The sequence below is a fragment of the Podarcis muralis genome, chromosome 2 (genome assembly GCF_964188315.1).
Source record: "Podarcis muralis chromosome 2, rPodMur119.hap1.1, whole genome shotgun sequence".
Classification (NCBI taxonomy): domain Eukaryota; kingdom Metazoa; phylum Chordata; class Lepidosauria; order Squamata; family Lacertidae; genus Podarcis; species Podarcis muralis.
This window is the reverse complement of record NC_135656.1, coordinates 118,774,978-118,795,823: the sequence shown is the minus strand read 5'-3', so window position 1 is coordinate 118,795,823 and position 20,846 is coordinate 118,774,978. Positions and strand designations below refer to the sequence as shown.

General features: G+C 42.3%; 1 protein-coding gene across 1 annotated transcript; it reads right to left on the bottom strand.

Moving 5' to 3' along the window:
• Positions 1-2,525: 2,525 nt before the first annotated feature.
• Positions 2,526-19,430, bottom strand: LOC114591123 (vomeronasal type-2 receptor 26-like). The gene is made up of 7 exons (XM_077923604.1): positions 19,355-19,430; positions 11,736-11,970; positions 8,702-8,999; positions 7,113-7,904; positions 5,382-5,609; positions 4,067-4,193; positions 2,526-3,430 (listed from the first exon to the last, which is right to left on the bottom strand). Exons 1-7 carry the CDS (start codon positions 19,428-19,430, stop codon positions 2,526-2,528), a joined length of 2,661 nt encoding a protein of 886 aa, XP_077779730.1.
• Positions 19,431-20,846: the final 1,416 nt, after the last annotated feature.

The following is a 20,846-nucleotide window of genomic DNA, read 5'->3' as shown; positions in this document are numbered from 1 at the left end:
ATTCTGTGTGACCATTGCATTAATCCTGAACACAAAGAATGGGTTTTGATTTTCACTGATCTTTCATGCACTCCCTGCACCCTCATTTTGGTTCAAGATCTCGTTTAACATAAAGGTTGATTTTGGTGGGTTGTGATGCATTTAAATGACTCATCATAACTGATTTGAAGTAATGGGTTTGGGCTTCCTCCTAACCTTACATGTGGGCCCTGAAAATGCATTTTTGATATAAAGGCCCAGTGAAACTAAATATTTTTGGGGTGTCATGTAACTTCTCTATGAGCCCCATAATTGTAGTCAGGCCTGATCTGAACACAAAGGAGCCTCTGACAACAAAGGCTGATTCTTAAATTACTCTTGTTGTCCTGCACAGCAATGATGAAAAAGACATACTTGCCTTGCAAATGTAGCTTCTTAAATTTAAATCTTTCTTCCTGTCAAATAAATCATGAAAGTTGAAAATTAATTCACAGTAGCTGTGCAATGGCCATAGGTACTTTGGGCATAAGGTTTTACATTGCTTCATCACAGGCTGATCCCGCTATATTATTGACCAACCATACTAGTCTTTATGCTGCGCATGTTTACCAGGGGTTCACAACAAATACTTTTACACAATCTTATTTTCTGACACATAATGTTTAATGGAGGCATGGCTGCAAATCCATATTTGGGTTTCAAAGAACCAGTCACACTTATTTGTGTGGTAGTTAGACTGTTGGTAGTCAGACTTTCACCCCTTCTTCTAAAAGGCCTTTCTTTTTATGTGTTGCATAAGAAGAGAAGAAGAGTTTGGATTTGATATCCCGCTTTATCACTACCCAAAGGAGTCTCAAAGCGGCCAACATTCTCCTTTCCCTTCCTCCCCCACAACAAACACTCTGTGAAGTGAGTGGGGCTGAGAGACTTGAAAGAAGTGTGACTGGCCCAAGGTCACCCAGCAGCTGCATGTGGAGGAGCGGAGACGCGAACCCAGTTCCCCAGATTACGAGTCTACCGCTCCTAACCACTACACCACAATACAGCAAGCCTATTAAAACCGATGTGCTTTGCTCTTCTCACTCTCAAAAGGGTTATATGAAGAGAGAAACATTTTCTCTGCATTCATAGTTCTGATTTCCCCCTCACACACTGCATTGTGCTTTGAAACAGATTTTTCAAATTATCCCATTATCCTATTCTGTTTGTGCCTTTTGCTGTGTATTTGCCTACTATTAGACATTTTTCTCAGCCCTCGAGCACATCAGAATTGTTAAGACAATTATTAGTATTACTTTTATCATTGATTAGATTTCTATGTTGCCCCCCCTCAAAAGGACCCCCATTTCCTTCCTTGTCATGTTGCAGCTTGGAATGTAACTGATTGTTCTGTGAATAATATCTCATGCATGAATTTCTCACAAGAAAATTTATTTTTCTGCATCTGAGGTGATCCTTATCCGAAGAAACTTTACAGTGCTGCTTGATTTAATGTTATTTTCTTCTCATGTTCTAATTAAAATCCAGCCATTATAACTCAATTTTACATTAAAAAATTGTCCAGTAGCACCTTAGAGACCAACTAAGTTTGTTCTTGGTATAAGCTTATGTGTGTATGCACACTTCTTCAGATACACTGAAACAGAAGTCTTCTTACCATAACGTTTGTGAAGGAAAATACAGATATTAATTCTATCTAAAATGAAGAGCAAACCAAACCTCAAAGTTCAACATGTTTGAAATGGAGTTTTGCAATAGGGAATAAATTATTCCTACCATGTTTATTCCCCACTCCAATAGCCCTCCTATTGTGATATATATATATATATGTAAAAGTTAAAGGTACCCCTGCCCATACGGGCCAGTCGTGTCCGACTCTAGGGCTGTGCGCCCATCTCACTTAAGAGGCCTGGGGCCAGCGCTGTCCGGAGACACTTCCGGGTCACGCGGCCAGCGTGACGAAGGTGCTCTGGTGAGCCAGCACCAGCACAGCACACGGAAACGCCGTTTACCTTCCTGCTATAAAGCGGTACCTATTTATCTACTTGCACTTGGGGGTGCTTTCGAACTGCTAGGTGGGGAGGAGCTGGGACCGAAAGACAGGAGCTCACCCCGCCGCAGGGATTTTAACCGCCGACCATGCGATCGGCAAGCCCTAGGCACTGAGGTTTTAGCCACAGCGCCACCCGCGTCCATATATATATCTGTAAATAATGTGTCTGTGCCCTCTGTTAACTGTTCTTGAATCAAAAGATTTCACTACTGAATTCCACTTTTTTATTCTATTTGTTTTAGCAGTCCTAATCAATTTTCATATTAAATAAATATGCCAAAGAGTATGAATTTTAAGAGGAAGGCACTCAACTTTCCAAGTTAAAATAGCACAATTAAATATAAAATTTAAACATTTAGACACTTCTTAAAGGTTTGAAAAGTAACGATCAGAAAAGGAGCCATGCCTTTAAATCTAAGAAGCTACATTTGCAAGGCAAGTATGTCTTTTTCATCATTGCTGTGCAGGACAACAGTTGTCAAAAATCAGTAATTTAAGAACCAGCTTTTGTTGTCAGATGCTCCTTTGTGTTCAGATCAGGCCTGAGTACAATTATGTAGCACTTGGGAAAGAAAATGCAGGCCAGAAGCCCAGCACTGGAGGCCAAGATAGAGAAGATCTGCACAGCTACCATGTATTTCCCCTTTGTGCTCAGGTAGGTGGGCACAAAGGAGACCCAAACGCTGCAGAAGACCAGCATGCTGAAGGTGATCAGCTTGGCTTCATTGAAGGCCCCAGGCAGCTTCCTGGCCAGAAAAGCCACTGTGAAGCAGATGGCAGCCAGGAAGCCCATGTAACCCAGGGCAGCGTAAAATATGGCAATAGACCCTTCATTGCACTGTAGGATGATCTCTCCAGCCTGGGAGCTCGTGTCAGACTCTGGGAAGGGTGGAGAGATTCCCAGCCAGATGATGCAGATGGCAACTTGGACACTGGAACAGGAAATGACAATGGAGTTGGCCAGACTCTTCCCCAGCCATCTCCTCATCGTGTTTCCTGGTTTTGTAGCCAGGAAGGCCAGCACCACAGTGATGGTTTTTGCCAACACAGAAGAGATGGCAACTGAGAAGATGATGCTGAAGGCCATTTGTCGGAGAAGACAGGTGGCTTTCCTTGGCCTGCCAATGAAGAGGAAGGAGGACAGAAAGGAAAGCAGGAGGGAAACAAGGAGGATATAGGAGAGGTTCCGATTGTTGGCTTTGACTATGGGAGTTTCTCGGAATATAATGAATATTCCAAGCACAACACATGTGGTTAAGGATAAGAATAGTGCAAAGGAAGCTAGGAAGATCCCTAAAGGTTCTTCATATGCCAGGAAGGTGATAGTCTTGGGGAGACATTGATCTCTGTCCTTGTTTGGATGCTGATCTTCTGGACACCTGGTGCAATGCTCTGCATCTGGAAAGAACACAAGGAATATCAACTTTACTGTACTGCTTTTCATTAACAAAAAGTAATACCAAAGTGGTCTCCAATGAAAGAAAGCATAACTATATTCAATAAAAATCATTGCATATAACCAGGGAGAGCATTTATTGGTATTAATATTATGGGACAATGAAAACCTTAGGCAACTGGTATATCGTCAATTGGTGGTAAAAACAATGGGGAGAGGATTCCGCATACTAAGGGAATCACAATGCAAGAGGACCTCACTAATATTTCTGACAGGAATAAAATAATGATAAACCATGGCGACCCATTTCCTCAAAGGATGTCAATGTTAGGATTAGGGTCCTAAAATATTTGTGTCTGATAATCACCCCAGAGTTCATGGTGCCTCTTGTGCCAAGTTTGACTAACAGTAAAAGTGCTGTCAAATTCCCACATCTCAGGATTTTCTCCCACTCTGTGTAGGCTTCTAATTGTCATTCAATGTGTCAATACAGCATATATGAACACCCAATGGGGAAAATGCCCAGTTGTATTGTAGCAGTGCATCAGTTCAAAAACTCCCCTTTAATAGACTCTGGACACCAGAAAGGTCCTTTGTCCTCTTCCTGAAGGGCAGGTCTTTCTGCTGGTGGCACCCACCTTCCTGAGTGGCCATTGTTCCTTCCACACAGGGAACGCAGTCATAGCAGCAGAGCAGCATTCCTTTCTGAACTACCTTGAAGAATCCAGGCTGGCAACTTTCCACACACTTGGAAGTAGGAAGGGGCTAAGCATAAAGGGGCATCAAGGGAAACGTGTTAAGGCTGATGTGTTAAGGATGATAGCAATGTATTACTTAATTAATTATCTTTGGCCACATTTATATACTGCTTGATTGCAGGAAAACCTCTCATGAGAATGTTTCCCTGTTTGATCCAAGCCCTAGTTCCTTCTGCTTCCCTTCCCCTGTTGCTCAGCTCTGTTTCAGTTTCCCCTCTTGTACATGATAAAGTGTCATGATCACTGTATTTATCTGGGGAAGCTGATAAGGGCCATAGTGACCCAAGTGGAACCTTCTGTTGGTTTGGCCAAAGTTTCAAAGTGGGCATGATTGAGAACCACAGCTTTCAAACCTACTGCCACCCAGTAGGTTGTCCCATCAGCTATTTTCCGCTACATTATATTTCATAATAAGATTGAGTTAAAAACCCCCACCATATTTACACAAACATATTTGATCAGGAGGGAGGCATCACAAAGCCTTTTAGCATCACAGTATTATTGCAGAAGACACACAGGAGCACCGTAAAACCATTTTAGGAAATAATGCTTTTTTTTAAAAAAAGGGGTGGTAGGTGCCACATAGAATTTGGGGGAAGGAGGTCCTGATATTAGCTGCCCCTGGTAGAAAAAATAATTAACTGGTAAAGTGGTTCCTCTCCCTACCACCTGTGTTTGAACAGGAGCGGGGACAGTATTTTCTAAAAATATTTTTTCATTCACTAAAAGGGTTAGAAAAGGATCTAAGTGCAAAAGTTGAGGGATGGTTAAATTTCCTTGGAAGCGTTCAGATTAGGAGGCCATCTCTTCTAGCAAACAAATCTTTCAACATTTTTCTGGAAGTTGTTCCATAGAACATGGATTTACAGGAGCATTTCAGGAAATATTGCCAGCACTGAGGCTGCTATAAGCCACATTCTCCTACATATTTAAGATTTCTTATGATTTAAATATGGCAGGGAATGGGGAAAACCAGTGGGTACGTCTTCTAGTTACCAAAATAAGCAACCACCTTGAAACTGCACTCCCATAGTAGCTGATTCACACATATACAGAATTTCACAGGGACCCACAGGGATCTTCAAGAAATGCAGACAGCATTTGAAGGCAGTGCAACACAAAACATGGCAACATGATTGGAACTTATCGGATGGGAAATCTAATAAAATAAGTTATTTCCCGTTATTTCCACCACCTGGTTGTGCCATTTGGGGGACACAGTGGCATTCTGGTCGATGTTGCACTTTAGGTCCAGGGATCTCTGTCTCTTGATGCTCCCAATCCTCTCTCTAAGGATGGACTGATTGGGAAACACCACCCAGTTCACAATGTCCAAGTCAGCTGCCAGGTCCCCCTTCTCATCCAAATACACTCCGTCCATTGAAGAATTATAAAATTGGGCGTCTCCCAGGAAAGGGTGGAGCTAGAATGGCAGAGAAAAGAGCCACATATAGAACAGGGAAAACAACACTGACTATTAAACTCTGAACATTTCATGCTTGGATGTGTTCTCATTTGGGATTGGCAACAGCGTGTCAGGGATTGGTTGGGCAGTTTGAGGAATTGTGGGAAGCACCAGGCAGCGAACCCTCAAGGGAATCCCCATGGGAGGAAGGCTCAGAGCCAGGGCATTGGTGATGGGATACTGAAGAAGATTTTGATGAGGGGCTGGAATGTGAAGGGGCAACAGGGTTTAGTGAGCAGGGGGAGTTGGTGACGGGAGCAGTTCAAACACTGAGACTGAAGCAGAAGAGAGGGGTCCGGAGGCTGCTGGAGAACCCAAGGACTGTTTGGGAATGATAGGGACAGAGGTATCTAAATTGTACAGAAACTGATTTATGTCTGCAACTACAGCAGCTACTCTCCTAAAAAAGAAATGAAGCAGAAGTCCCTGCAAAGGAGGAATGGATACAAAATATAATGGAATATGCAGAAATGGCGAAAGTTACCAGACGAATAAAAAATCATGATAACAAACTTTTTATAAAAGAACTTTGAAATGGTTTATTGAATATTTTCAGATTAATTGCAAACATCTAAAAACATTGACAGGATTATTGTAATAACCTGAAGATTCATAAGAATATATATTTAAAGTAGATAATTAAATGAGCAAATTTAATGAATTTGGATATGCAGATGATATAAAAAAGTAAATTTAAGGAACCGGAGAAAGAGGGGGGAGGAAGTCCAACTTTGCAATATTAAAATGATTGTAAAACTAATGAAATGTATAAATTAGAAAAGTATAAATAAAACTATAAAAAAGAAGAAAAGACTCAGTGTTGCTGAGTCATATGCTGTTTTCTTGAATAAATAGTTAAGTACTGCCTGCCTCTGTGTTCTGAGCTGCATGTGACTCCAGCCTGGCACCAAAAGTTGTATAATGAAGGTGCCAGACAAACCTTCCTGGAGACAGCATTCTCCAAACTGGGAGCTACTGCAGAAAATGCACATTCTTGTGTTGCCACCCTCTAGACTCCTCATGAAGGAGGCACATGAAGAAAGTCCTCAGACAATGACTACAGTTATTATTTGCTGTGTCTAAATTTTCTTTTTCAAGTTACAGTATATAAAAATTTACTTTAATGTATATTAATGGGATCAGAAAACAAATACGCCACAAATATGACGAATGTCCCCATATATATATTGTAATGAGAAGACGAGTTACTCAGGCACTTAATACAGGCTCCAGCAACACACTTCAAGGCAAAGAGGAGGTTCAGCCAGTGATGGGAAGTGTTACCAGAGAAACTACCATCTGAGAGGAGGTAAATGGATCCAATTCAGGGCACTTCACAAAGGGGTTTTCAAAACTTCACCTCCCCAATACATTCCTAGACAATCTTCAAGGCAACCATTCAGGAATTGTACAACTGATTGTTGTGTTTGGCAATGATGTCTGTGATGGGAAAGGAAATACCTGCCATGGCTGTAGCCTTTGAACTTCCAGACTGTCCTTCAACCTCCACTTAGATCTGGAGGAATACACAGCATTTAAGGAACGGGCCACAGCTTGGACAGTGTTGTAAATCCTGTAGCTGTTTAGAGAGAAGAGTCTTTCCAGATGGTCTTGGGGCAGCATCTCCAATTCCTCTCTTTCTCTGCATCTTGTCCAGCTTTTCACTGACAATGTGTGCTCTGTATAGGAACAAGTAAAAGCTTCCTCCCAAAACTGCTGAAGTGCAAAGTAAAAGGCATCAATATTATCATATTTTGCCCATTTATTTGTCCCAATAGAGAATGAAAGAATACTGTGGAAATGACTGTGGGTTAATTCTACACTCAAATCCCACATCGATGTTGTGATCAAGACTTCCCCTGCAGTGGATTTGCCCTGCATTTCAAATATCATTTCTGCAAGTTTTATTCCCACCAAGAAATAAGTAGTTTCTACATAATAAAAAAATACATGGACTTGTCCCCACCTTTCTAATTGAGGAATTTTGAGTCTCAAACTTAATCCATTCAATTGTGGAATGCTAACTGAGATGGCAACACAAATTCCACTCTCTAATAGCACAGGTGTCAATGTCTTCATGAACTTCTCTCCATTTTCAGTGTCTGGAGCAATGAGACCAATGAACGTCCATCTGAAGTGATGGAGCAACTTGACAATCGCTGGGTAAACGGCCTCTTCTTTGGGGACCGTCCGATAGAAAAAGGGGAACTGCCTCTTGTCATTCAGAACACGGGAGCCAAAAGCATAGCTGACCTGGCAAGAAAAGAAGAACTGTTGGCTTGCAATATTTGGGATCAAAGCCGAAATAATTCTTACCCCCAATAACATATATCTGTTTTGTAAAGACATACTTTTTTGCCCAAACTTTCCTTGGCACATAAGACTCGATCCCATTTTTATGTTTATGTATTCCCTCAGTTCCTGTTTTCATCTTTTTAAATATAAGCCTCAGAGCCTAGGGCTTGCCGATCGAAAGGTCGGCGGTTCGAATCCCCGCGGCGGGGTGCGCTCCCATCGTTCGGTCCCAGCGCCTGCCAACCTAGCAGTTCGAAAGCACTCCCGGGTGCAAGTAGATAAATAGGGACCGCTTACTAGCGGGAAGGTAAACGGCGTTTCCGTGTGTGGCTCTGGCTCGCCAGAGCAGCAATGTCACGCTGGCCACGTGACCCGGAAGTGTCTCCGGACAGTGCTGGCCCCCGGCCTCTTGAGTGAGATGGGCGCACAACCCTAGAGTCTGTCAAGACTGGCCCGTACGGGCAGGGGTACCTTTACCTTTACCTTTTACAATTGAAGTTCCCTTCCTTCCCATTTTATATGCACAGGCATACACACACACACACACACACACACACACACCCCAACATTTGACACAAATGGAAGGGAGGAAAGACAGGTTGTATCAACAAGAGCACAGCAATTCATCTGACCATTCCTTATCTCCTTTCTTCAATCCCTTGACTTCCTATGTCTTCCTCATTCTGAGTTGACACTACCCAACACTTACATGGCTGAGAACCTCAGTCAGATGACCCCACCATCTCCATTCCTACCTGTGGCATTTTATAGATGCTCAACATGCTTGAAATCTGGATGGAGTTCTCAGAGTCAGAGTCAGCCCCTTCAATAACAGCAATCAAGTTATTCTGCCCTCCGCAGTTGTAGTTTGGAACATTCGCCTGTCTAGAAGAGACCAGGTCTACCAAAGCTTCATACGTCATCCTTCCATGAAAAAAGGTCTCATAGATATTGTAGCCCAGAGTGATGTTGGGCAAGAGCCTGGGATTCTGGTTAATCTCTTGAATGGCAAAGAAGAATGACAAGGGCAGCCAGTACCTTGTTCTTCCTTTCCTGCAAAAATGCACATATCAGATCCTATCCTCCAGCATTCAGTGAATATATCACTTCCAACTCTTGCTTTTTTTGGACAAGCTTCTAAGGATAATATAAAGTCCTGGATCCAATTTCTAGAATTTAATCATGCCAACCCTAATCCAGATTCAGAAGTTTTCAGCCAATCCCCACTTGATGATGCCTGATTGGTGGGAAAGCCTTGTTCAATCACTACCCATTATCCCTTGGAAAACAAAACTAAAGTAGAGGGAATTTTTCCTGATGGAATTAGACATGCAGAGACTTTCAAAGAACCATAGGAGATAAAAGGTTTTTAGGAAAAGAGGGTACCTTCTCTCATATGTGGTGGTCTTGTTGGGTGGTAAAAGCTTACTGTGAAATGATATATAATGAGTTAAAGAAAATGTTTTAAAAAACCTTTGTTAAAAAACCAGAAGCTTTTCCGTTTGGTATAATAGGTGAAGAGATACTGTAAGAAGATAAAAGACTCTTTATGTCTGCAACGACTGCAGCAAGAATGCTTCTAGCCCATAGATGGAAGGAGGGAGAAGTGCTGACCAGAGAAGAATGCCATACTAAATTGATGGAGTACGCAGAAATAGCGAGACTGACGGGAAAGATCAGAAAGCAGGAAGATCAAGTATTTCTTAAAAGAATGGAATCAATTTTCAATAAAATTAAAAGACCACTGTAAGCAGTTAAAATCATTGGCAGGGATACGATGGCACTGGTAATGTGAAACGAACTTTGGTAACTATGGATACATAACAGATAGATAATGGTAAAAGAGGCAGAAAGAGATAAAAGAATACATTTTCTTTGACTATGGAACCCATAGGAGGAGGGAAGGAGGGACGAAGGTTTGAAAGAACCTATTATTTTAATGTTTTGAAATGTTGTAAGTTAAAATGTATAAAATTATGTAAAACCAATAAAAATTCATTTTAAAAAGGAAAGGATTTTTAAAAGGCTTTTTAAATGACATGGAACATCTATTGCTCTCTCTTCCCCCCTTGTGCTCTTGATGTTCTCTGTGGGGTCCTCTGAGTGTGTAGTTCTCTTCGCTTGATTTGAAATCAGTGATAACAACTAATAATGTATTAGTTAATGTAATGTATTTAGATAATGTAAATCCTAGGGTTCATCACAGCTTTAGACACAAATAACCCGACCCTAGAATTTCCAGGTTAATAAAACAAAATCATTAAGTTTTAAAAAGCAAAAATGTGCCATGTCTGTGTCTGAGTGATGTCCTTTCACAGCAGCCTTGCCCTTCATAGCATTCATATTGTTGCTTAAGATGCACCCAAGTTTTCTTCACTGAACGGAAATTACTGGAATTTTGCTACTTTTTTTTGAACAAATTGTATATATATATATATATATATATATATATATAGGCTGAGGTTTAGTAGAAGTCTGACAGCATTAGCCCTCTGACTGATCCTGCTCCACCATTCATTTTTGGAGGTAGGGGCCCAGGTCCTTCAACATCCCCCTTGAAACCCAAGAGCTTTCTGACCATTTCCTCAAACTGTTTCCAGAACTACAATTTGCAGCTTCCTCACAAAATTCTGGTGGTGGAGGAGGAGGAAACTGAGCTCCTTCCCCTTCCACAGGAGCCCATCCATGGACAGAGCTCTGCTTAGCAAAAGCAGCAGAGGTGGGCAAGTGTGCCACAGAAATGACGGTGACCTTTCTGTAGTTTCCCCATTTCCATGCTTTCCTATTTTTACTTTGCAGTGTCATAATATTGGAGGGTTCCTTTGGAACATACCTTTTGAAACCTTCCCTACCTGTGGTTTGTTGTTGGATACAACAGGAATGAAGCCCTTTCGCCACAGGCCTCTGAGTAGGAGAGAGCCTGGGAATTGGGACTCATGCATTTGGTAGCTAAAGGAACATCTCTAACCCCATTCCATAAAATGACTTACTGTCTAAAGCTGGTAGAGGGAGACTCCTTGAAAGTGTGTGGAATAAATATAGCCATTGTGGCAGAGATGACCCCACCAATGAGGTGGTCTCCTGGTCTGGAATAAATGAATGGGTCTAGCTCATCTCTCTCCAGAGTCAAGGGGCATTTCACCTTCACTCCACATTCCACATAAGGCAGCAGCAGCAGTAGCAATCCCATTCTGGAACAGCTCCCTTCCTTGTGACTGCTCATCTCAGAGAATTACTTGATGAAGCCAAACTCTTTTGCTTTCCTAATGTGGATGGAGCTTCAGATTTGAAGGGGATAGAAGTCAACCTCACACCTTCATTGTCCAATTCACCTGACCTAAATTCCTACCCAAACTCTCATTGGAACAAAAGGCATTTATACCCCAGTCTTTTCCAAATGCAAGATGTTGCCTCATATTGCTCTTGATTCTCATGTTTACTTCAGTGCACACAACTGCGATCTGTGAAGTCTCTGGAGCTTGCTTGAGACGATGAAAGAAAATCACTATGATTTTGATAATTACAAAGGAAAGAAACAGCAGCTCTACAACATCCTAAACAGTTTATGAATATTCATGTGCAGGGGTAGTAGTTGGGGAAAACATGATTGTGAAAACTGCCAGATCTACCTCCCAAATCTGAGATGCCAGTCCCTCCTCACTTGAACTCAAGGGCACCAACTGCAGGGTTGTGCTCAGGTAGGAGGGCACAAAGGAGACCCAAACGCTGCAGACGACCAGCATGCTGAAGGTGATTAGCTTGGCTTCATTGAAGGCCCAAGGCAATCACCTGCCCAGGAAAGCCACCTTGAAGCAGATGGCAGCGAGGAAGCCCACGTAGCCAAGGGCAGGATAAAACATGGCAATAGACCCTTCATTGCATTGCAGGATAATCTCTCCAACCTGGGAATACATGTCAGGGTCTGGGAATGGTGGAGAGATTCCCAGCCAGATGAGGAGGATATAGGAGAGGTTCCGGTTGTTGGCTTTGACTATAGGAGTTTCCTGGAATATAACAAATATTCCTAACACAACACAAGTGGTTAAGGATAATGTCAGGGAACTGCCATCAGTGCCAGAGGGAGAGAGCAAAATCCAGAGGGATTCCAGAGAGCGTCCCGGGATTGGAAGAGGCAGCCCATCTTCTGGGGAAGAGAATCAGCGTAGCACCAGTGGAGAAGGGGGGCAGATGGGGGAAGCGGCAAGGCGGTCCCATGACTCCTTGCCGGGGACCAGTGAGGAGAGTAGGGGTCCTCTGCTGCCTACGCCCTCCTTGCGCAGAAGGCTTTCGCGCAGAGAGAGTAGGAGGAGACTAGGCGTCAAAGAGCTTCTTTGCTGGAAGAAGTTTAAGAAACGCCCACTGACGGATTCTGCCAGCGATTGAGACAGCCACGGGTGAGTGGCTGTCCGGACAGAAAAGGTTCACTCAGGCAACCCAGCCAGGTGTTTGCACCTGCTTACGCACGAGCAACACCTAGAACCACTACAGATAAGAATAGGGAAAGGAAGCTAGGAAGATCCCCAAAGGTTCTTCATAAGCCAGGAAGGTGATAGTCTTGTGGAGACATTGATCTCTGGCCTTGTTTGGATGTTGATGTCACCCTCCAAGTCTGCGCTCTGGAAAGGGAATGTGGAAACCAATACAAATAACTTTTTTTTACAAGTAAAAAATTAAATTATCACATTACCAAATACATAACCATATAAAGAGATTTCTCTGAATGTCATGACTTCTCCCCATCCCCTCCATGGGTCCTATGGTCAACATTTACAACTGCATATTATTCCATAATCTACATTTTCTATCCTTCCATATTATCCATAGTGGTTCTTACAAGTCTGATTAAAATCCTGCTCCAACACAAAAAACTATTATTATTAAGAAGGAAAGGTATATCTCTTCTCCAGCACAAGATTTGCATGTTTACTGCCTTTCTATACTACTTCTCTGTCAAGGCAACCATCATTAAACCACTAAATGAAATTCTTGACAGAAGAGGACATTTCCAAAGGCTTATCCATACTTATATTTGCCCCACACTTTCTAGGCACACGTCTGTCCTTTGAAGCAGAAGGCGGCCTGCATAGAATGGCTGCAGAAATATCTAGTCCCCTTCTGAGATTTATGGTTGACTGGATTCACCTTGAATTGTGTATTGTGACCTGTCTACCCCACCATCAGATAACTCTAACACCCCCACAAAAAGGTTTTGAGTCTCAAACTTCCATATGGGTCCTGAAAGGGAGCGGAGAAAAAATCCTTTTCCTCAGAATCATGGATGATGAATTACATATGGAAAACAAATTAGGAGAAATACAGGAACAGATAGATAAGAAAATAGAAAGTGCTGTAGGATAACTCTCTAGAAAGGTACAAGACTTGACAGTCAAGTCAAAAATAATTGAAGAAACCAATAAAATAACCCAAAAAGATCTGAGAGATAAAAAAAAAAAAGAAACAGAAAAATTAAAGGAAGAAGTAAAAGATTTAAATAAAATGCAAGATCAATTATGGGACAATTTAGCCATGACAGAACTTCATCAGAAACAACTTAATTTAAAATTCAGAGGAGTTGCAGAAGACGTAAATGAAGATATAAGAGAAAAAATGGTTAAAGAACTTGCAAAATGGTTAGAAATAAAAGAAGAACAAGTAGCACACACAATAGAAAGTGTGTTCAGAATAAGAGGGAAATCACAACAAATTAAATAAAAAAAAATCCCTGGTGACTGCTTAGTAATATTTAATTCAATGGAAATGAAGAACACTATACTAAGAACAAGCTATAAAAGAAAGCTAATGATTGGAGGTTGTACAATTATTATCTTTAAAGAAATTCCAATCAGGATTCTTCGCAAAAGGGAAGGATACAGACAATTAACAAGTGTCCTGAAGAGAAATACAATACAGTACAAATGGGAATTCCCAGAAGGGATTTCCTTTTTTTATAAGAATAAAAAGTTCAAACTGACAGACGCACAAGAAGCTGGAAAGTTTTTGAGAAGATATGAAAAAGACCTGGGTAGGGAAGAAGAAAGACCTGGAGGAGGAGAGAGGAGAATGGGGGAAAGAAGAGGGAGAGGAGGGAAAGGGGTCAAGGGACCGGAGGAGAGGGAAGAGGGGACAGAGGAAGAGGCGGAGGATACAGGATCAGGGGAGGAAGAGGAGGGGGAAGAGTTGGAGACTATTGGAAACAGAAGTACCAGAATTTAAATCAGAAACTAGGATAGAGTGTTGTTAGTTGAAATGACCCTTAAGTTTTTGTCGTGGAATGTGAACGGCTTTAATGAAAAGTCCAAGAGAAATAAATTTATGACATACATGGAAACAGAGGTAAAAAATCTAAAAATCACAGTAGGTGTGACATAACACTTGTGATGTAAAGAGTTTTTTGAGGAAAAGAAACTGCAGATAAAAAAATCATATAATATATTCTGAAACCGAGATGAAGGGAAGTCAATTAGTGTTGTGTGTTATTTAGTAAATGTAACCTAATTTGTTGGTATCTTATGTTAGGAAATATTTTTTCTTTTGTTTTCTTTATTATTATTTCTCTTTTTTATATATTTCTTTTTTGTGTGTATGTGTTATGTATGTTTCTTTCGTTTGTTTTAATGTTTGATGTAGCAAAACGAATTAAAATCAATAAAATAATAATAATAAAGAATCATGGATGATGTAATTGGATCATGGAAAGGTTACAATACATCCCAAAGCACAGCAACAACAATTTATACCCCGCCCTGGCTGGGTTTCCCTAGCCACTCTGGGCAGCTCCCAACAGAATATTATTATTAATAATAAAAGAGCAATAAAACATCAAACATTAAAAACTTCCCGATACAGGGCTGCTTTCAGATGTCTTCTAAAAGTCTTATGGCTGTCCTGCTGGGCATGGTAGACCAGAAAATGCCAAAGAAAGACAGAACCTTGTTTATGTATGCCAGCACAGCAGCAAGAATACTTATTGCTAAGAGCTGGAAGACACAAGATTTGCCCACGCTGGAGGAATGGCAGAAGCAGTTGATGGACTACATGGAGATAGCTGAACTGACCGGCAGAATCCGAGATCTGGATAAAGAAACAATCGAGGAGGACTGGAAAAAATTTAAAGACTATTTGCAAAAATACTACAAGCTGTATGAATCTTAAGATAGTGCATGATTAGGAAAAGTTATGCTTTAGCAATCATGATTAAGTAAATTGTAAAATAAGTGATAAAAGAGAAAATGAGACAATTTGAATCGAACATGTTATGTTTATTTTAAAGGTATGGAAACTGAGATACAATATATCGAATCTGGGTACATAACATTTGAAAGTTACAATAAGGCATGAAATAAGGTAACAAAATGCTGACATTGTTAATTTAAAGAACGCAGAATCGGAAGGGGTGGGGAAGTCCAAGTTGTTTTTGTTTGTTTTTTTTGTTTGTTGTTAAAAAAAGGGGAAAATTTGTTTCTTGCAATTATGTTATTTGTTTGTAACCTATAAAACTATGGAAAGAAACGCAATAAAAAATTTATATATAAAAAAAATAAAAGTCTTATGGCTGTTTATTTCCTTGACATCTGATGGGAGGGCTTTCCACAGGGTGGACGCCACTACTGAGAAGGCCCTTGGAGCTGGACATCAGTGTCCAGGCTGAACAATGAGGGTGGAGATGTACCTTCAAGTATACTGGGCTGAGGCCATTTATTCATCATAGGGACCCCTCAGGTTACTATGGTCCCATAGACGACAGACATGAAACCTGTTGCTTAGGACCAAGGCAATAGACTGGGCTCATAGAGAAGTTACATGACACCCCAAAAATATTTAGTTGCACTGGGCCTTTATATCGAAAATGCATTTCAGGGCCCACATGTAAGGTTAGGAGGAAGCCCAAACCCATTACTTCAGATCAGTTATGATGAGTCACTTAAATGCATCACAACCCACCAAAACCAACCTTTATGTTAAACGAGATCTTGAATCAAAATGAGGGTGCAGGGAGTGCATAAATGATCAGTGAAAATCAAAACCCATTCTTTGTGTTCAGGATTAATGCACACAGAATGGTCACACAGAATGGTCACTACCAGCACTAAAAACAAGGTGATTGGGCCCCCATATGGAAAGGGAAGTAGAAGGGGCCACACAGAAGGCCAGGGAAACTCTGAACTTTATGATCAAGAACAATAAGAGGATGACATAGATGTATCACACAACCTACCCCAAATACAATCTTCACATTCATTGGGGGTGTTAAACAAAATAGGAGTTCAGGGGTCACATGCAATGTTGGGGAAAATGCTAATCCGTTACTTAGGATTGCAGGGTTATCATAGAATAATAAAATTATAGAATTGGAAGGGACCCCAAGGGGCATCTAGTCCAACCCCCTGCAATGCAGGAATTTTAGCTAAATCATCCACGGCAGATGGCCATCCAACCTCTGCTTAAAAACACCCAAGGAAGGACAGTCCACAACCTCCTGAGGGAGACCGTTCTAGTTGCTTAGAGTGGCCACAATCTAATCCCCCAAATGTTTGTTGTGAGACTCTGACATAGTCAATTTGGGGAATCCTATAGATAAACATGATCCAAAGTGTGGGCAGGGCTTCCAGTGAAAATGAACACAGGAACCAGTCACTTCTCATTTGTGGTGTAGGGTGTGTATTCTGTACTTCTTACCAGCTGAAAATGTTTGGGCCAATTTGGAAGAAAGGTCTTAGGGGAAAAGTCATGACTACTGTGCCACAGGCCCTGGAAGTTGGGCTTGTAGGAGAGAAAACTTAGATAAGGGCTCAAGGGGAATCAGAAGGAGAATAAAGAAAAGTCCTTGAAACAATAGACTTTGTTATTGCATCAACAGCGAAGAGAGATCTGTTGATGAACTAACAAAAGTTGGCTCACCCAGAAACAGCTGAAAAGGTATACTTAAAAATTCCATGGGTGGACCTCGGGTGCTCTTATAATCTCATTATTAATCTGAGCCCTGAGAATTGGACAAGAAAAGTGGTCCATAGCACAGGGTATATTTTATGCAAGAAACTTTTCAGGCACAGTGTAATAAATTACCTCACTTTAGCCTTGATTCTGATGTTTGGCTGATTTGTCTTTAGCTAAATCCCTGGTGATTTGGCAAGAATAAGAATAATTACAAGGGGGAGATGCATCACCTGAGTCTCTGTGTGGCTCAAGGCACAGGTGCAGACCTGGAGGAAAACATGAGAACAAGAACGCACAGAAATGGCTCCCTGGTTTTTACATGGGTCAGCCGGGGGGGGGGGGGTTAACTGTCAGCTTGACCTTTAAATGGCAACATACTCTTTTAATGTTCCATTAATGCCACCAAAGTAGTGTGAACCTTGTTTTCCATATCAGAATCATAGTGCTTTATTCTCCCCAGAACTCAAGTGGTATTTTTAATAATTGTTCAAACCTATGAATAAATAGCAGCACAGTGTCATTCATTGCACTGTGCTGGGGCCCTAGGGAGAGAAATCTGGTGCACAGAAGATCCTGCGTCAGAGAAATGCTGACTCAAGATTTAGCCAGTAGTTCACTTCAAACTAAATAACTTTAACAACAACAAGAAAATACATGCCTTCCAAAATGTCATTAAAAAGCACTTGCAACTAATACACCAGTTCTAACACCAACATCCACGTCCTGAACATTCACCCTCCCTTCCCTACAAGTGCAGTTACTCAATCAATCTGGTTCTGCTAACCATAGAATAGATGTAATTCAGATACACTCTCTATTACACTTACTGCCTTTATATCAGGCTATTACACTGAGCACAGAGGGGTAAAATGTATGCTGTAATTTGTGTTTAGATCACTGAGGAAGAGCCATCTTAGCTGCAGCCTGTTCTATATGTGCTGGCCCGGGGGGGGGGGTTTACAGTGCGGCGAGGTCTGAGTCCGGTCCTGGGTCGAGGGTCTGGAGGCTGTGTGTCAAGGGCGAAGTGGGGTCCAAGGCAAGGAGCCAGGTGTGGTCAGGAACTCCAGAAGAGCAGGTCAGGGTGCTGACAGGAACAGGTTTCCAGCGATGTTGCTCCTGCAACCTGGGACTGGGCTGACTGGCCTTTATCTCCTCTGGGGCCTAGGGTGGTCCCGGCCCACAGGTGACTCGCCTCTTCTGGCCTTAAGGCGAGAACTCCTCCTGAGAGAACTTAGTTTCCTCCGCCTCTCTGCCCTGAGTCTCTGCAGGTCAGGAGAGGCTGGAGGGTTACTGGATCCAGAGGCAGCCTCACTTTCCCCTGACAGGGCTGGGAGAGGAGCACCTGCAGGCAATGGGTCCTCAATCACCTCCAGAGCCAGAGTGGATTCATCTGGTGTCTGCTCCTAAGGATCCGGCACAGGTGCGGGCCCTTCAGATTCAAGCCCCTGCCCCAGCTCAGCCAGCCCTGGAGGCAGGGACTCCTGTGCAGGCTGGGATTCCTCTGGTTCAGCCTCTGAATCAGATTTCCAGGCCATCACACTTTGGTGGAAATAATGCCAGAATCCCCCTAATTATGTAATCTTTTTGTAAACTGCTTTGAGCAGTATATAAATTTTGTGAAATAATCACTGTTTCCAAAGTCATGAATTTAACCAGAAAACAAACGTCATTGTTCTGTTTGGAGACAAGATGTGGCACACAAACACCATTTAGATGGCAATGCCCATCAAATATTTTTATACACACAGTCGAGGCTTGCACCCTAGGGAGGTCACAGTAATAATGCAGTAAAACAATGCAGGAGGCAGCAGGTATGTGTTATAACATCATCCTGATCTTTTCCATGTTCACTTTGAACTCGAGCCTCTGGAGGCAACTCAGTGTTGTTTCAATGACTCTCTTCCACTTGTTTCTCACCGGTGTTCATACAAGAATGTCGTCTAAATAAGGATGGACCCATATTCCTTGGGCGTTCTGGTGGACCACCAGGGCCAATAGGACTTTGTGAACACTCTCAGTGCTGAAATGCCGGCAAAAGGCAACACTCGGTACTGCAGGTGGAGGTATCCATAGCAGAACCTGAGGTCCTGCTATGTCTAGTCAGTGGAGAGGAGCCATTCAAGCATAAGGGCTGTTGTTCAGTAACCTTTGGCGAGACCTTTTGTTCATTTCTTGAGTGGCTCACTCATTGCAGGCCACTCCATAACTGTACATTATTTAGATGATTATTTATTTATAGGATCACAGAATTGCTAGTGCCAACAGTTGATCGACACCTTCTCTGCCCTAACAAACTATTTGGGTGCCCCATTGACCCTGGAAAAGTATGAAGGGCCAGCCACTAAACTAACCTTTTTAGGAATAGAATTGTATACAGTTGCCCAGTGTTCCAGGTTGCCAGTAGACAAGTTTTCTGATTTATGTACACTTCATCAGCTCAATGAGCTCATTGGTCATTATGTTTTTGCACTTACGGTCATCTCCCTGGATAGGGCATTTGTGCAATGCCTTTGTGATGCCATGAAGGGTGTAAGAAGCCATTTCCACCATGTCCAGGTTACAGCTGATATGCGAGCTGACATGGAAACATGAATGGCCTTCCTATCTGACTTCATATCTGGAGGCAGGACTTATTATTGGAACCACACCTCTAGATCATGTCTGATGTCTACTGGCCATTTGGGGGCCAGACGACTCAAAAGTCGTATTTTCAATACAACCTTTTGGTTCCTGGCACCCAGGAATCTTCACTTGGTTGCAATTGGTCAATAGCTAGGTGCAAAATGCGCCTGGAGGCTGGCTAATTTTGAACATTGTAACACAGAACAAAGCTAGGACCATGGCACATCCAGAAAGCATGAAGCAATTCAGCTACATAAGAGCATGAATCACTCCCATGACCCTGAACCCCCTCTTTCACTTCGTGGAACACACTGGGCTCCTTGGTATACTCCAATGGAGCACACTTGGCTCCTTGGTATACTCCAGAGCTTAGGGCGAGGAAACCAAACTGAGAGACAGCTCAAATGTGAGTGCAGGGAAACTCTGGTCAAATGTAACTGAACATGGGTGGAAGGAGGAGGCACCTGTGTAATGGGTTTTGGAAACCACATGTAGGGAAAGTTATGCAGCGCTCATCTCCTGCTTGTGAGCTTCCCTTTGGGGCAACTCGTTGGCCATTGTGATTACAGGATGCTGGACTTGAAGGGCTTTTGGCCTGATCAGCTTTAGGGCTCTTAAGCAGGCAATAAAGATCAGTCAAACTCATCTTTCTCCTCCCTTGATCCATGTCAGTCTATTCAGTAAACATGTTTTTCTCTTGCTCTGCACCTGCTCTTCTGAAGTTCCAGAGGATTCCTCTCTTCCCTTTAGACTTCTCTGAACCACTGTGATCTCTTCTGATTATTTACAGAGTCCAAGGGATCCTCACACACTCCGCCCTCAAATATTGCATTTGGGAACAATGAAGTAACATCACAATTAAGGGCAGCTGGTGGTTTATTTATTCCACTGTGTCTGTTCCACTTGTCCCATGTGCCACAGAGTCCTTGGGGCCAATACAGGGCAGGTGAAGAGGGGAGCTAAGTTTGTGCGAAGCTTAATTAGAACATAGGAAGCTGCCTTTGAGATCTGTACTATTTGCTGACTGGTAGTAGCTTTCCAGGAAGGAGACATCCTCAGCACTACCTGGAGAGGTGAGTCAGGATTGCACTTCACACCTTCTGGGGGCAAAACAGATGCTTGTCCATTGAATCTTTGGCCCTTCCCCTCAATCCCCCTTTGACCCTGAGGCCAGAGCCAGACACTTCCCTGTATTTGTAAATTAGCTGCAGCTTCAGATTTGCAAGAATGTGGAACTTCTTCTGAACCGTGGCAAGTGTGGAAAGGAACAGTCACAAGCAAAGGGTAGCTGAGAGACCCAGAATGATAACACTGTTTCTGGTGATGTCTCTCGTAACCTACGGG